This window comes from Triturus cristatus, chromosome 2_2, assembly GCF_964204655.1.
Source record: "Triturus cristatus chromosome 2_2, aTriCri1.1, whole genome shotgun sequence".
NCBI classification, from domain to species: Eukaryota; Metazoa; Chordata; class Amphibia; order Caudata; family Salamandridae; genus Triturus; species Triturus cristatus.
The window spans coordinates 501,059,955-501,078,194 of record NC_140582.1 but is presented as its reverse complement, the minus strand read 5'-3'; the positions used below and the strand labels follow the sequence as shown (position 1 = coordinate 501,078,194).

The 18,240-nt window shown below is 41.1% G+C and overlaps 1 protein-coding gene across 1 annotated transcript in view; it reads left to right on the top strand.

The window, feature by feature from the left end:
* OTUD4 (OTU deubiquitinase 4) overlaps positions 1–18,240 on the top strand; it is a 389,728-nt gene that overhangs the window by 115,026 nt on the left and 256,462 nt on the right. Inside the window, exons 6-7 of the mRNA XM_085641615.1 lie at positions 811–892; positions 11,987–12,131. Coding sequence (XP_085497741.1) covers positions 811–892; positions 11,987–12,131 — 227 coding nt within the window. The remainder of the gene's footprint in view (positions 1–810; positions 893–11,986; positions 12,132–18,240) is intronic.

Here is an 18,240-nt window from a genome sequence, read left to right as displayed (position 1 = left end):
AGTCAAATTCTGCGTAGACCGATATGATATGGAGAAAGAAGGCACACATCTTTAGTATTTAGCTAATTTAGTTCCACCTTGATAAGTTACCTTGTTATGTTGACATTGTTTTGTGATTTAGTGCATCTTCCAGTTGGCGTTTGTCTAGATGCTGATGGCCAATATGCCATGCTGTTTGTTAATGCTTTCCTGAAGGGATTCTGTACATGACCGTTTGCCCTGCTTGGTGGCCGAGGTTTGCAGGGATTCTTTTAATTAAAAATATATATTGCTCACATCTGAATACATCTCATTACTTTCATTGGACATTGCATTTTCTTCTGTGATGGTTGAAAATGGGACCATTTTGGCCACAATTTCTATTGGATTTTGAATTGCTGTTAAATTCGTTTATTACAGAATTGTACTTTTGGCCACAATGAAACATCCATTAACTCCCCCCTTAGTTATCAGGACCTGCAGCATTACTTATAATTCCAGACTGTATGTTTTCATAATTAATAAAAAGATGCAACACATGACAATGGGAAAGAGCGTGTCTGTCTGTTTGTTTTACTACCATAGGCCTGCCACCTCACCTTTAGTTTGGCATTACTTTTAAATGGTAGCTGAGTGACTGCTCTTTCCTAGTGGTACTTTGAATCTAATCTGAAACAACTTAAAACAATTGCAGCATTCAGTTTTGTAACACATATTTAAAGAACCCCTGTCTTTTCAGTAATGTTGTATGAAAATGTATTTGTTTTGTTACTTACTATGTGTAAAAAGGGTCTTTGATAGCCATGCTACCTTTTTGCTTATTCATTTCAGATAATGCTGTGCTTTTCCAATGGAAATCATTATGATATAGTGTATCCTGCATCATACACTGAGAATGCTGCTTTATGCCAGTGTAAGTACCCTATTCGTTTAAAAAATATATTTAAATTTAGTGTCTGTCAGCTTAACCTTTTGCAGTTACTGAGCACATTGGCTCAAGGCAAAAGCCTCCTGCAGCTAGGTTTCCGATGTATAAAGTAATCACGGGCAGAGGATCATTTTGTATCAACCCTCAGATTGTGGTTCTTCAGGATGATCTGTGTGAGTGGCCTCTGGTACATAATCCATAGCGTGCTGCACTCTACTCCTCCCCTCTCAGTTCCTCTATTTTGGCTTCAAGTCATGTATGTTGCATTCGGTCGATTCCCTTTTGTGAGGGTCATTCACTTTCCTTATGGAGCCAATGTGGAGCCAACCTTTTTTGAGGCAGTGTGAACCCCCGCGGTATAGATGTTTTTTCCTGTCCATATATATAAGTACGTGCACACTGTCATCCGCAATGCTTTCCACTCTTTGTTTAGTCATGCACTTTAGTCATGAAAACTGTGATGTCTGTGTCCTGAACATGCCAGTCTATATACCCTCCTTATTGCATCTGGTACAGTGGCCTGTGCTATTACTGCTGGGTTGTTTAAGTGTTTTGGGGGTGAAATGGTGCTGCCACAGAAATGTTAATTGTATCTGTTTGTGTGCCCATAGTGTCCTGCTCTTGCCTTGTGTATTAGGCATTGCTGTAAAAATTAGTTTTCAAGAAGTAGTAGTTTGGCTGGAAAAATCTTTATCAGGGAGAGCTTTAAATAAGGTTGTCATGTTGCTCTCTGCTATTTTAGTTGAATTTTGTTTCTTGAAAAACTTCTCTTATTTTTGTTTAGTATTGGGTTAATTGACTGTTGATATTTCTCAAGAGAAACGCAGCCTCCTCTTTTTATCTGAACGCATCTCGAAAATCTAATTTGAAGAGGGGCAAAATAAAATTGTAAACTCAAGAGAAATAGTGAATGTGTACATTCACAGTGTTGCCTAAGAGCAAGAAACCGGTAGTAGTATTTCACCTACTCGACAGTGCCCATGTGAGAGGCCCCACGATCTTTCAGCTAATATTAAATTAAGGTTTTGTGACTTCGTTTTTAATGATCACTCTTTTGTCTTGCATGAAGACCATTTTTTTTATACTTGTCTGCATTAAAAACTATGTGGCTGATTTACAAAGACATTTATAACTATTATGTATAATATGTTATGTTATATATCTCTAATTTATAACTACAATACAAACTCGTATTTTTCTTTGTGATTTTGCCCCACAATATTTAAGCTATTCCTAAATTAATGTTTTGGTTTTGCTGGCTGTTTTTTAATGATCGCTCTTTTGTCGCACACAAAAATTATTTGTCATACTTTCCAAACAGCGTCTGTAATCCTGTTTCTACAATAACCTTGTTTTAACAATCATGTTCCTTGAGAGTGAGTACTCCAGTGGAATCAATAAACCTTAAACTAGAGACCCTTTAGAATACCAAACAGATTTTGAAGCAATTCAGAGCTGTCTTATTGTGCCTATTAATCAAAATACCTTACTGCTTTCTCATTAATGACACATAAGGCCATTTGAGTTTATGAAAGATTCTCTAGTTGCTTCTGCACTTAAAGGGTGCACCTCTTATTTCAGAAACAAAATCGTTTCTCACACTTTTTTGATGTGATCACTGAATGCTTTTAACCATCTCTTTACATAATCTGATCTGCCCCCATTTACACTTTCATTCTAATAAAAAGTAACTTTTGCCAATGTAGTAATAATCTGCAACCCACTTAGCTTTTGATCACATGTTTGACTGTGATGCGTTATATCGCCCCTTAAATCCTTAATGCACTAGGACAGTCTCCACATTAGAATGTTTTTTTCGCCATCAGGTTTGGATGCGTTTTGAGTGCTCCATTCTGCTTTGAAGCACTCAATGCATATTTGGACACCGGAGAACTAGAACCCAGTTGGTGAAAATGGCAAGTGGTTTGGGATGAGGGAAATTGAGAATACACCTTTTAAATTCTGCCCTTCATGGGGTATCAAATTCCAGTGGCCAGACCAGCACGAGTCTAACTTCTGTCTGCCGAGGGAAGACAACAAAAGTGCATGTTAAAATTTAAACGCTTTTTTATTTAAATTTTCATTTTTTTTAATGTTTGGCACCAAAACAATTAGAGGTGATTGCAGTACTCTGAGATGCAGTGCAGAGGGTCTAACAGGTCACCGTGTGCCACAGTATCGAAGTATGTTGAAGGAGCCCACTGCAATGACGAGAGAGGCCCAGCCCGGTAGCCTTGATGCCATATTGCAGTGGAATCCATAGTATGTTTCCTCTACCACCTCATACTCTGGAGGATAATCTACAGGGCCTTTCACAAAAACCACACCCAGGAGTAAGACTACACTGAGTGTCTAGCTTTGCCTATGAGATTTAGACCCACACTCCAAGGCTTCAGGCACATAGCACAACCTTACGCACCAAGGATCTTCACTCTGGGGTTCAATCTCAAGCCAACCCAAGCCCTATCTCAACACCAAAGAGCAGTGTCCGGGAGCACCATGCCTAGACTGAGGATCCGCTCTTGAAAAAGCCTTGACTGTCAGGAGCACCTGTTAGAGTCAAGACTTATTTAGCGCAGTTTTGATAAGGGAAATCCTTAGAAGGTGTTGCCTTGAAGCTCGGATCCAAGAGTCTGATGACAGACCTCCGATAAGGAAGCATCAAAGTCGAGCATAATATTTACATGCAGTACACCAGCCCCTTCTCACGAAGAGGGTAAACAACCAAATGCGAGGCATCACACAATATTCTTTGACCTTGAGTGGTAAGACACTTGCACGTCCTCTTTCATCAACTGAAAGCCTGCTCAAAAGAGGAAATGTATCTTTGAGGAGGCAATTTTGAAAAACTGAAAGAAAATGAGGAGTCACCCAGTCCTGCTCACACCACAAGTCCAGGTTTTATTGGATAACTCTCATATTGATTCTGATTATTACCATTTGTCTCATCCACTGACATCTTATCAGGAGCCAGGTTATAATGATGATCAGGGTAATGCTTGGCATGCTTACTGGGTGGACTCTCAGGACAATACATTCCTAGAACCTTATCCTGTGACCCCCCCTCCTCGTCATCAGATGATACCACTGCTGATCATTCTGTTGGTGCAAGAGCAGCAGCACATTATAAAGTTCTGATGCATGTGAAAGACAAAGGGAAAGATTTTGTGATAGTGCTCTTCTCAGTTCCATACTATTCTAAAAAACATGCTTAAACTTCAAAAACCCAGGGACAGGTCGGTTACTCTCCAAGTGGAGAAACAAAATTAAACCCCCACCACAAATCCCTCTCTTTGTTTGTAGGCGTGTCATACCAGACCCCCTAGTAGTTGACACTGCTTGCAAGAGAGCACTAATGCAGGACATATGAGATATGCCACCTCCAGATAAGGAAAGTAGGAAAATAGGTGACAGGCAAAAGGGTCCCCTTGGGAGCTGCCACACAGTGGCATTGCAAACGACTCTATAGCATTACTAGCAGTAGCAACCAGTGGGACGAGATGGAGGAGTTGCCTAAACACATCCCCCAACGCCTACAGGAAAAAGCTGGTCAGGAAGGGGAAGTTGTCTGGAATTTCAACATCCATTGTGCTTCGGATGCAGTACATACAACATCAATGCAAGTCAGTCCTAGCCTTCTGCTCCACCACCACACTTGGCTTAGAGTTTCAGGCTTTACACCAGAGGGTCGACAATACCTCATTGGCTTGCTTTTTGATGGTGAGCATCTCTTTGGTCTGCAGGTAGATTAGATGCTGGAGAAAATAGAGAAAGAAACCAGCATGGCAAAGGCTATGGACATGCTGCAGCACCAGCACTTTACAACTGTTTTTTTGAAGGCAACAAACTAGGACAGCCTCCAAAGGGTGTTCCTTTGCCCCAGTGAAGAAAGTACCATCCACAACAAATGTCCTACAAGAGCACCTGTAGTCTAAGCAGGGGCAATATCTGCAAGAAGGCTTCTGTGGAAATGAACAAGGTAAGGCAAGGGGTGCCCAAAGGACAAGTTGGTTAATTGCCAGCTGTTCATTTCTGATCATCTAACAACTGTTGGGGAAAGACTGTGGATATACTTGCCACTATGGCAACCTCAGAACAATGGGGACCTTCCATCATTAACCAAGACTGTTATCTACAATTCCATTCCTCTCTCAGTTGGTATATTACCACAGCTGTACGGCATTTCCCCAGAGCATTACATGCTTCTGCTCAAGGAGGTTCAAGAACAACTAAAAAAGGCAGTCATTGAATTTGTCCCTTCACAACATTGAGGGATAGGGAAGTACTCACTCTACTTTCTCATTGTAAAGAAAGATAAGACTCTGTGGCCCATCCTCGATCTCCGAACGCTGAACCGCAGCAACACATCCAGTTATTTTAAAATGACTACCCTTCTGGATTTCATCCCTCTTCAACACGGGGGACTGCAATCAGCCCTTGTTCTCAAGTGCACCTACTTCCACTTTCACAAGCACATTAATCCTGCATATGGCCAGTACATAAGGCGTGTGGTTAGTGGAGCTTATTACCAGCTCAGCACAATATCTCAAAGCGTGTTTATCAAATGTGTGGTGGTTGAGAAAGCACATCTATGGTGCTGCCATGTGCTTGTCTTTCCATATTTGGACAACTAGCTCATAAAGGGAAGCAGCCATTGAGCTTACACTCAGCTGACAATCAGAAAGAATGACATATTTGTCCCCAACAAATGCAAGCTCTCCTGGGAGCCAGCCTCAATGCAGTGGCTGACAGAGACTGATCCAGTCATGAGAGCATGATGGCATTCCGAAGACTGCTTCCCATTTACCAAACATTGCATTCTCTGGTAGTGTAATAGCTTCTTTTATTGCCTTGGTACCAAAGTCAAGGTTATACATACGCCTGCTTCTGGATTGCCTCTCCAGGCAGTGGTCACAAGGTAGCGTTGGTAGAGTCCGGTGTTCATTACAACGTGCAATTGTGGAATCCAAAGAATGTGCAATTGTGGAATCCAAAGAATGTATTACTGAGCAGGTTGTTTGTCGACCGACAACTGCAAGTGACCATCAACACAGATGCTTCCCTGATGGGTTGGGATGTTCCCTTGTTAATCCTCACCATTTAGGGTCAGTGGTCTCCTCAGGAATGTCTCCTTCACATCAGTGTGTTGAAATTCAAAGCCGTTCAGCTAGCCCTTCAAGCTTTTATGGCTCACCTTCACAGCAAATTAATTCTTATTCAAAAAGACAACACAGCAGTGATGTATTACAGAAACTCTGGCAAGCACTAACCTTAACTGTGTCAAATAGCACGAAAGGTTTGCTATTGGGCTACATTCTCTCAAGTGCACTTGCTGGTAGAACATCTCTCAGGAGTGGATAGTGACTTTGCAGACCTACTCAACTGGAGTCCACACCAAATAAACAAATAGGTGCTCAGCCCAAGGGTGCTCAATCAGCACTTCTAGCATTGGGGCATGCCATCAGACTACTTGTTCGCCACCCATGAAAATACCAAAACGTTGCGTCAGTGTATCGTCATCTGCTGTCCTTGGGCAATGCTCTATATATCTGCTGATCAGTGAGATTTGCCTACACCCCTGCCCCCACTTCTACTAATCCCAAATGTGATCAGGGAATTAGGCAAACACATATGATGCTCATTCTCAGTACTTCAACCTTGAAAAGACAATCTGGTTCACTCTGCTTCTCAATATGTCTATCTGCTCGAGAAGCTGCAGCGGCGTCAATATATTCTCAATGAACACAAAAAGCAGTTGCTGCATCTGGATCCCACGTCGGTAAATCTCATGATTTGTCATCTGAGATCCTAGAATCGGGATAATTATACCTCCCAGATGAGTATATGCAAATCTTGAGGGAAGCCAGGAAACCTGCAACTCAAACTAATTATGCTGCACATGGAAGCAGTTTGTAAATACTCTGATTGACACATACAGCCAATAAAAGTAACATTACAAATCATATTCTGTTACTTATTCCACCTACAAAAGTCAGGCCTAACCTGTTTTGCTATCAGGGTGCCTTTAGCAGCAGTTGTGGAATACCAACAAAATATAAATTGTAAGACTATTTTCAAAATATCAGTCATTAAGGCATTTATGTACGGATTAATCATCATTCTCCCTAGGTTCCCACCTGTTCCTTCATGGAACCTTAATCTTGCCCTTTCTAGTGTTAAAGAACCGCCCATTGAACCCCTCTATTCATTTCCACTACTGTTTTTTACTTGGAAGGTGTCCATCCTTGTTGCCATCACTTTTGTGTGTACTGTCAGTGAAATACAAGCATTGCCAGTGAAAGAACCTTTTATTCAAGTTCACAAACTGCTGCAAATGGGAAATGTTACCTGTAATCAGTTTTCATCTTATGGTGCTGTAGAATCACATGCACCATATCCTCTTCCCTATATTTGAGTTTGCATAACACATGTAACATTGTAGTTTTAAATGCTATTTTGTAAATTATTCCAGTTCACAGACATTCTGTTGCTTCACACTGTCACTCATACACTTACCGATTGTGGAAAAACACCAGTGGGAGACTTTCGTGGTGTATTGTGGTTTTCGGCATAAAAGAAAGAACTTCTTTGAAGAAAACCAAATTGAAATGTTCTGAGCCTAATACTAGATAGGAGGGGTGTGTGTGCAGAGTATGTGATCTGCAGCACCACAAGCAAAAAACTGAATGTTACAGGTAAGTAACTAACTTTTTGACTGTAGAAGCAATACAGTGCTTCATGCAATAATCTTTATTTAGTGACTGCTGGTTTGTGTTTGGGAACTCTCCTACGGTTGTATCTATCTGGGTTACTGCTCATTGTGGGGGGACATTCTATCTTCTAGCACCGTCGCTGAGGAGGAACTTTCTGTGAAAATACACACTCTTTTTAAATTTCCTTTCTTCTCAAAGACTAGATATTTAGCTTTATAAGTTCTCAACATACCACTTTTAGTCATTAATAAGTATCTGCTTGTTGGCGTTCCTCCATGGGCTATGACTTGCCTAATGTGGTTAGGTACATTGGCCCTGCTCAGCATGAAGTGATGAAATGTTATTAACTGAGTTTTGTTTTCAAATAACTTGATATTCATGTTTGTAAATATTCGCAGTCTTTTTGGAGCAGGTGTATTATCTTGCACAATCTCTTGCAAAACTTCTTGGATTCCATATCTAAACTTCAGACCGACCCCCAACAAGTCACTCTTCCAAGGGATTGACCTTTTGTAATAGAATTCTGTTGAACCCCCTCTGATAGGCCTCTGTTATCATAATCTTTGAATTTAAGGATTTGTCTTGTTTTTGGAGCCCATTTCATCAGAATTTGACCTAACTCGGTTTTCCCTAGTTACAGGCCTAGAAATGTTATTAGTTAATCCGCCTCTGGCCACACATTTTAGTCCTTACTACACCTCCCACCATCCATCACTGTGGATGAGAAAGGAAGAGGGTGAGGATTTGTGCTTTTCTCTTTAGACCTGCTGTGTTCTGTGTGTGAAAGGAAAGGCTGTCACTCCACTAGAAATTAATTTAGGATCTGTGGATTTTCAGACGATGCAACAAAATACCACAGTAGGACAGTTCTGGTCTGCTGAGAAACCATCATCTTTGTTCATTATTGAATGTCTTTTTATGGCAACAAAGTACTCATGTTTTAAATGTGCCTTCTTCTCACTGACCCTTTTCTTTGTACTACAACCCTTGGAGTGTTCACACCTAATACCCAGCACAACTGCACTGATATAATGGGGAATATATGTAAATGTTGACTTAGTGTGACAGCTGTGCCACTGTGGAATGCTTTGTAGGTCTTGCATATAGGGATCGGTGCAGGTTAGTGGTACCGGATGCCCAATGTTTTATGTCTGTAATACTCTACCTGCTCTCCCTGGGGGTCAACTGTGCTAACTCCTTTTGTCGAGTTGGAATTCCCAAGAAAGGAAAAAACCTCTTCAAAACTGCACTCTCACACCCAGCTGTGCTGCTTCTGTGGCAGGTCACAGGGCATAGAATTTAAAATATCTCTATTTTAGTACTTACATTACTAGTATGTTGTCCTTAATTAACAGTATATTGCTAAAAAGCAAACCGGTGCACAAATGGTAGCACACACAAATATGTAGATAAAAAGTGAGCTTGTTGTTAAGGCACGCATGCTAGCAGTGGGAGCATGGAGAAAATGGGTGTCTGGAAAGGGTAATGGTGGTGTAATTCTTGGCTTCTAAAAAACTTTGGCAGCATGACATACTTGCCAGGTATGATCTGTTCTTGAAGGTGCAGTAAAACCTTTTCCCCAGAAATTAAATAATTTGGTTCCTTACTCTAATGCAAGAGACATTTTGAAAGAGCGCATCAGTACGCTAGAGGAAGTTGGTTGCATCTTCATATTAGTGTTGGTTAACCTCAAAGAAGGAAGTTTGAGGTACATGAATTTGGGAGTTGGGTACAGTATTCTTCATCCTTAATGATTTCTGTTAATGCTCTGCTTCTATTTGCAGTTTCTGTAAAGTTCTGTTAGATTCTGCCAAACATTACCTTGGCAGTGTCACCAAAACGGAGCATAAAGAACCTACTCGATCAAGACGGTGCATAGCCCTGATTGAAGTTGATTTAATGTTGACCATGTCCTTTATTTACATGTTATTGATTCCCCTTTTGTTGTCCTGAGTAATCTTTTATCCTCTAGATCACTTGTGCACTGAGCTGACCAATTTTGGGTGCTCCCTAGCAGAGTACTTGACATTAGTAATTAGGGGTAGGGGATTAGGGCACACCCAGGATGTACATCACTAGTCCACGAAAAAAATCGTCCCTCCTCACCAGGTGATGGAAAGACTAACAGTGGGTGGCAGTGATTTGATATTCAGGGTCCCATGTCTTTTTACTTGTGGACTTAGGAGAGGGAGACTACAGTACCCCTCTGTAAAATCCATTAATTCCCTGGGGTCCTTAGTGTTCTGACTCCCACAATCATGAATTTGTTTGGTTTGTGTGAACATGGTAGTTGGGACAAAATGATGGTTGCTCAAATGAGTGTAGTTCCTTGCAAACTTGAACTTTTTTCAGGCAAAATCTTTGATTGGTTCATTAAGCGGATCTGTTGACGTTTTCTAATGCCTTGCTTGTTTGTCAAGTATGCATCCAGGTAGCTGTTGCCAGTTCCTTCTGGCCTGTGTCTTCCAATGCAACTGTGAATGGCCTTGAAAGTGACCATTTGACCTGCTTTGCTGAAGGGCTCATATTTAAACAAATAATACACTTGATGATGCCATGGGTTCTGCCAGGGCCAACACCTTTGAAAAAACACTGGCCCCCTAAAAAGAGTATGTTGTATTCACTCTGTCTTCAGGAAGCATACAAGCCAGCTGAGATGGTTATTTATCAGGCCTGGGACTGCGCCCCCAAGGTTGGCATCTAGTCGGAAGGACCGGAGTAAACACCTCATGCTATTGTGCTCTCAAGGGGGAGGGAGACCGGGGATACTGTGACTGAAACCATCATGAGGACAAGTACCAAGACCCATTAGAGACTGCCCCTATATGCAGCACCTTATGGGGGAAAACATGAGTTTTGAGGCCCTGTTGATGGTTTCCTAACACCTGTGAGGAGGATTGTCTTCTTGCGAACCTGACTAAGACCAAAGATCAACAGATAAGCATTAGCATCAATTTTGCCTTGCAAGCTTGCACACTTGCACTGCCATCTGACAAATAGTCAGTAGTCCTCCTTTCCTAGAGCTGGTGACAGACACAGCATCTTTAACCTAGGGTGTGTTGAACAAATGTGGCTTAAGGGGTACAATGTGCTTCTCTGTACTCTCTTATAATTAAACTCCCATTGATCTTCTGGGATTCCTATAGCTGTTTTTTTCTGACCCTGTTATAACCAGGGCCTCTGGCTGGAAGTCCCGGATAAGGGAACTAAGAGCCATTGGTTTCTGATGAATCATCGGTTTTAGGATTTGGTGTCATCCTCACTCTAAAGTATAGAGCCCAGTATAATCTGTGAAGAAACATTGTTGCAGTGAGTGCCCCCCAATCTGTGTGTGCCATGCTGTCTCAGAATCTTGAATAAGCTGGTAGATTCTGAGATAAATACAGGTGCCCTTTGGTTCCAACTGTGCAATGGTGACCTGTACTCCAGCTCTGCTTGACATCCTAGAACCAAAACTCTGGGCTACTGTGGCACTTAACCGGCCCTTCAATCTTTGGTTCCTCCCTGTGCCTGTCTCCATTACCTGAAGAGCAGACTTCTGAGCACCAGGCAGACCTTGAATTTACATAGTGCAGGGTGCCCCTTTCGGTGGCTGCAGCATCCACTGTATTTATTTTGTCCAACTTCGAGTTGGTGTTGGGGGCCCTTGCTGGAGTTGCATTGGCCAGCCCATCTTTGTTGTCAAGCAGTGGGCGAACAGTAGTTACGCTAGAGCAATTGACGAGACCCTTTGATCAACAGCCCAGTTATCTTCTGACGCATAGATTGGACTTCATGTATCCAATCCAAGTAGAGTATTGCTGATATGCTCATGATCATTGTTATACACTTACACTAAACTGTTTACTGACTAAGCAGTTACTCAAGTCATAGGATACCTTTAGTAAGTTGATACCTTAGATTCAGAAGGTGCTAGGACCTTCAAGCTTGTTTTGCCTTACCCTTTCTGGTTATAAATACCCCTCTTCCTTATTAAGCTAATAACACTGAACATCGAACTTTACCACATGTGGTAACCCACGCTGTAACTGTCCCAAACCTCTACCAATTCCCCAGAGTAAACCTTAACTGTTTGCAGAAGCAGCCTTTGGTGGGCCAAGTAGGCAGAGTTTTAGTTAACTTTAATATTGACTAATATTTTTCATTGCAGTAAAACCAGAGCCCATTCAACATCAGTGACAAACAACTTTACTTATTTAAGATAATGCCCAGTAGTCACTGGCTACCCCAGGTCTGACACAGTAACACCCAGGCATGGCATAAGACATACTATAAACTGGGGGTGGAGGCAGAAGTCCAATATGAAATGTGTACAGCTAATATTAAATAGTTAGTAAGCTGAATCGTCTTTTTTTGTTGTTCCCAGCTATTCTTTATGAAATGCTGTATGAGAAGGTTTTGTCAACGGATGTGAGCAAAATCATTGTGGATCTGGTTGACACTGATGTAGCAAAGGAGCAGAGTATTGGCAGTGATGAAGATTCCGAATCTGATGCTGAAGATGCATGCCGGTAAGGACAGTAGCTAAGACATACAGTAAATATTTGTCAAGATTCATATAATTTATTATTTCTCTTTTTTTAATGGCCTTTCCCCTTTCTTTTGTGTTTCTTGTTGGATAGTTTTTGTTTATTCTTACATTTGGTGTTACTTAATTCTAGTATTTTCTCGGCCAACCTGTACCAGAATACCCAGTAATAAACGTTATTGTCATCTGGTAACGTTTAGCATCTCTCCAACTCTCTGCATGCCATACATTCCTTGCAACTATCGAACACATGTATTGGGGCCTTTTAAAGGAATAACTCTCTCCAAATAAGTAGTGTATAAAATTAAAGAGAGCTACCATTTTGCAAATTTTGATTTTTATCAAATTGAGTGGTGTAGCACAGGCTGTCCAATTTAGGTCTATGACTAGGACGTGTTGCTCAAAGCCAGGTTTTCAGGATAGCGCCACAACAAGTAAATAAGTTCCAAGTCGATTCATTATATGTAAGCTATCGATCCAGCCCCCCTACACCTACAATGGGCACCCATGTTTTTTTAAGGGCCTTTTATGCTCAAGAATCATAACTCTCAGTCGACATATGGCATTCATTATAAAGCGAACTCTAGTACTTGAATTGCATGTTCTTTTAAAATACTAATAGATAAATGTCATACTTGTCCTGTTTCACAAGCTTTGCTTTGACCAGATACAAAAAAACCATCCTGCAGCTCGAGAGTGAAGAATAATGCTACTTTATAGATTTATATTGATAGTGTTTGTGTAGCGGGGGAGTGGCAGTAGACAGTATGCAACATGAATAGGGCCAATAGACACAATGGGTGGATCTGTGCCACCTAGAGCAGGTTGCATTCTCCCTTGATGGCCATGAGTGCGTTTGTCCTTTGTTCTGGGCCTCCAGACTGAAACTGTAGCTGTCTGGTTGACTTCACACTTGTGCTTCTGTACCAAACTATCACCCCCCCCCCCCCCCCCCCCCCCCTGTACCTGGAACCAGTCCTTATTTCCTGAGTTCCCGAAGGCATAGCCATGCAACCAGAGAAATTTAGACAAGGCTGCAAAATCACTTGATTAGTTGAAGCTAGTTCTGCCTGCTGTCAGTACATAGTCACAAAAAGAGACCATCACCGCAGATTCAAGTGTGTTTATTTTGAGTCCATCTTTAATTGGCCCCAGTTTTTCACCACTGTCCCCAAAGTGGAATAAATACTGGTCCTATTGAGCCAGTTGTTTGTATTCATGTTCACTTTCAGAAAGAAACTCTTCATGTACCAACACATAGAGGTGATTTATTAGGGTCAGAGCCGTGTTTCCTGTAGGTCTTGGGAACAAGCCTAGACTATGAAAGAAGCCATGTTGCTATTGTGCCCTGACGTGGAAGAAGAGGAAGCTTCACTGCCAAGAACGAAGAAAGTAGAATCCTCCTGACAAAGAGGACAATAAGCAACCTCCAGCTGACTGAAACCTATGTAGATCTGGACTATCCGGAAGCCAACAGAAAGACCTGAAAATGAAAGTCCAGCTGGCTAGAATGCTAATAAAAGAAAGATCACCCTTCCAAGAGTTGCAGAGGTGCATTTCAGGACTGCAAGTGTGGTCCGCATGCACCATCTATGACCTGTCTGGTACCCTCTTGGAACCCTACCTGCCCATATACAGTTCTAGAAGGTTACAGGATATTTTTCCTTTTCAACCCACATCTTCGTGTCTCTTTGTCTACAGCTGATTTGGGTGATAACGGACCCATAAGAATGGTCTTGCTAGTCATGACTGCTACGGAGATGGCTGTTTAAAGCATCCTAATGAACATCGACTGCTTCTGGCTTAAACACTCGCCCCGCATAAATTGCTATAAATAAATAAAATAGAAAAATCCCTTCCTAACAAAAAATAAAAGATTTCTTCTGCCATTGCTATCCCATAAATTATTTTTTAGGAAAAGGAGAGAGAGAGATTTACTTGCAGGATATTTAGCTTCCCTAAACAATTGAGTTAATCACATCATTTTGTTTTTCTTTCAGTGCTGGCCTAAATAACTGCTATTCTAATACTGTTAATCAGCACACCTTACAAATTCTCTATTGCAGGCCTATCTTTGATGCAAGCATCTACCAATGAATCCTCCACAGTGTGAGAAAATAAAAATTGCATTGAGTAAACCATGCCAGGAAAATGTTGCACTGTCCCTACATTCCACTTTATATTTTTTTCTTTGTGTGTTTCTTGTTAAACCTACTCTATAGTGTCAATGTACTACAAAAGTAAAGAGTATTTTGGAATACATGTTTTTAATTTCCTTACATTGCGCGTTGCATTTAAAATTTCATTTATAATATTACACATTGTTGCATAAAACACATTTTCAATATTAGCACATTAAATGCAGCAAAAACGTACATTTCTCAAAACATTGACAGACCTATCTGCAGTTTCAGGCAAACAAGGAGTACTAATCGATGACACTCTAAATATTTCTAAATTGTACTAAAATCTATTAATAAATCATGTAGTATAAAAAATGCATAGCTTGTAATATGGTCCTATATTGCCATCCTGTGGTTCTGGTGACCTTTATGCACCTATCGGTTTTTTCCCCTCCCTCCCTCTCAGTTAACTGTGGAAATAATACAAATACTAACATTTAAATCCCCCCCAAAATACTGAAATTCACTGGTCCTAATTTACTGAGCTAACTATAACTTGCGCCCCTACCATGCACTGCTTATGGCTTCATATTACATCATAAATGACATCATTGATAACTTTATCTAACCTACTGCTCTTCAAATTACTCCTCTAGATCCTTTAAAGGGCACACAAACGTATACAGCATAGATTGACTATATGTACATGTGTTTATGTATGAAATGAAATTGAAACAGTGTAGTACTGGAGACAACTCTAGTTCGGTATGGTAAAACTTATTATGATGCACATCTTAGCGACCAGTGAAGTTTTTTAACTGCAAACATTACTTAATTTAAATAAGTTAGAGACGGAGCATAGCTAATGTAATTGCTCTAGCATGTTTCAAATAGGTTGTGGCTTAAATTGAAGGCCTGTTGCCCAAACATGTATGAAAAACTAAAGGTTCTCCTTAAAATATATCATGCTTAGGACCCAATTTTCACAGCACCTGCTTGTGCTTTAGATAATGTGCCACACCAATCACATTGAGCGAGATAATGTTATTGGGCACTTGTCGTGTTGGGGGAGACATGATGGATTAGATGTGACGATGAAACACAATAGCAAAACTGGACTACCATTTCTACAAACAGTTCAGACTTAGGACTTTAGGGGTAATCTTGGCTTATTCTTGACACTGTTATCCCGCCCATCCTTAAGTCGTTCTCTGCTTGCCTATTACTTTGTGACTAATTCCAGGTGTTCTTTCTTTGACCACGAAGACTTTATTGTCTGTCCTGCCCATCCCCCTGCCACAGTCTGTACCATTGCTTTTTTCACTTCTCGTTCAAATGGATGCGATGTCCAGTGTTTTTCTGAAAAGCATTCTAGACCCTCCAGGCCATGAAAAACTGTTTTTGTTTTCTATTGTTGGTAAGGAATATGGGCTTTGGTTCAAGCAAGTTGTATGAGATGCCCAATTTACGAGCACTGGCCTGAGGGTCAGAAACGCTCTCCTCTTTAAGTTGTTTTTATTTGAGCAGTCTGCTGTAATGAATTTCTTGTTGTAGATATTCAAGACCCTCTTTTTGGCCATAGAGACCACCTGGCGTGTCTGCTGATTCTTACAAAAACAAGTTATAATTAGTCAAGGGAGTTTCAGTCTGCTGCCCATCCTGAGTGAACCTATATGTGCCCTTTGGAATGCCAGATGTCGATCAGAGGTGTGATATGCATGATAAAAGGATGATAATAAGGTGTTCATCTCTACCAATCCCAAATTCTCTGTATCTCCAGAAAGGCAAAATGGTCCGCCTCTAAATCTGTCACCTTTGTACCTAGATTCCATAATTTGTGCCCAAATCTTCACCTTTGCTAAACTGTTCAAACTTGTCTTCTATTACTGAAAGCCCCATGTCCCATTGAGTCATAGAACAGAGTGAGGTCCAGTCTCAAGGATTTTATGTTTGTTGGCATTGTCACCATGTCTTAGCGGATCGCATCCATCGTCGTTTTAGTGGAGGAGAGTTCTCTCCACAGTTTTGAGTGTAATGCTTGGTCTTTTGAGCTAGACCAAGGTTAGTAGGCATCTTTGCTTTCTCTGATACAGCCTCTACAAAGAGAAGTTCATAGGTTGATTTATGTCTTGACATGAGGCAGAGGTCCAATCATGTTGCAAGGACCCAGAGTGATTAAAGATGGGCTGGTCTATAACGTACCACAAGAGAAAAGGTCCGCAGTCCCTCGCCAACTTCACATCAGGCACTCACAGTAGATGACGATTGATAGGAAGATATGAGCTTTGATTTGTAAGTCATACCCAGTGGGCCATTGTGTCTGTCAGTCACCTTCAGAAGTGTGTTACAGCATTTCAAGGTAGGGCAGAAGGAGAAAACATTAGCTTGCGACTTAGAACCGGGCACATTAGCAGTGCATCAGCTGTCAATCAAGAAAGTCACCATGCACCCCATTTTCAATGCTAGTATAATGTGGGCTGATTTCCAACATTCTGAGGGGTCTCACCCATCAAGGATACCAGGACAGGCCCAATGCTGGCAAGGCCTTTGAAGGGCCAATATACCCAATGGGTGTGGCCACAGTTATTAGGTGCGTGCGGGAGGATAAAGCGGCCTACAGTGCTCGGATTCTTCTTCCGTTCCACTGTTCACTCCTTTGGCCCACCACATCCTCCTCATTGAGTTATTGAAGGGGAGGAACAAAACAGACGTCACCCTGCTTTGGTGCCCCTTCGAGTCAGGGTCACCATTGCAGTTGTGTAAGTTGAATCTTTTTACATAAATTTACCTCATAACAATATACAAATACACCTAAACTATAACGTAGAAAATGCGTGTCAATATAGTGGTTAGAGAAAATGTGTCTTTATTAAATGTGTCAAAAAGAGAAAAATGCTGCTTATTTCTGCAGAATGCTCCCATTTCTATTGTTCTTTCACTGCTAGGCCTCAATATTTTGTATGCTGTCTCTAACCAAAGTTTTCTCGATATTTCTGTAAACAGATTTATCTGACTAACTTAAATAAAAGACAGAAATACAGACTAATCTCTTAAAGAGAAAATTAAAACTTTTAAAACTTCATCTAATCTCTCATCTTTGACGGAACAATAAATACTATAATGTGATTATTTTAGAAATGTATTTGGTTTGTGCTCCATTCTAACATGGTGGCAAAGATCTGTCAACCTGAGGAAGAAATTGTCGTGGAAATTGAAGGTTTGCTCAGTAAGTTTCAAGATTAAGCTGATTATAAAATGTTAGAGATTTCTGTGCTTGCGCAGTCAAACTCTCCAGGACTACTTTTGTATGGGAGCGTACCGGGCCCTTCTCAGCTCTATCATCAAGCGCTGGCCTACCCCATCGCCACACAGCTTTCCTCTACAGCCACGGAGCAGCCCATTGGGGTGATTGTTTTGGGCCCTACAGCTTCGCAGGCTCGCACCAGACTGCCAGGGAATCTTAGAAGGAGACGGCCATCTTGTGCGTGGCTAGTTCATGCCTCATTTCATTTAGTTGGGTCACTGTAGTGAAATTTATAAACTCTTAATGGAAGTCACTGCTCAGTGAAAAGTTGTGGAAGTAGCCGCTTTCCGGGTTATTTGTTGTTGTTTTTTGCTCTGTGTTGTTGTGCTGATCGTGTTGTACTATTGCAGTTTTGCATAATTGTGTGGTGAGTGTATTGTGATGTGTTATTGTTGTGTATTGTTATTGTGGTATTGCTATGTCTTCTGTATTTACTGTTATAATCCTTTGTCGTCTGATGTGTTGTACTTTTGGTTGTTTTGAGATTGGATCGTATTGTAATTATGTTTTATTCTGTTGTCATGTTTAGTTTCATTTCATTGTTGTGGTGGTATTGTTGTTTGATTCCTTGTCATTGTTTGATGTAATTTCCACTATATTCCAAAACTGTGGTCTTCGTACCAGAGGGTATAGTAGGGTTGGGGAGCACTGAATTACAGATGGCT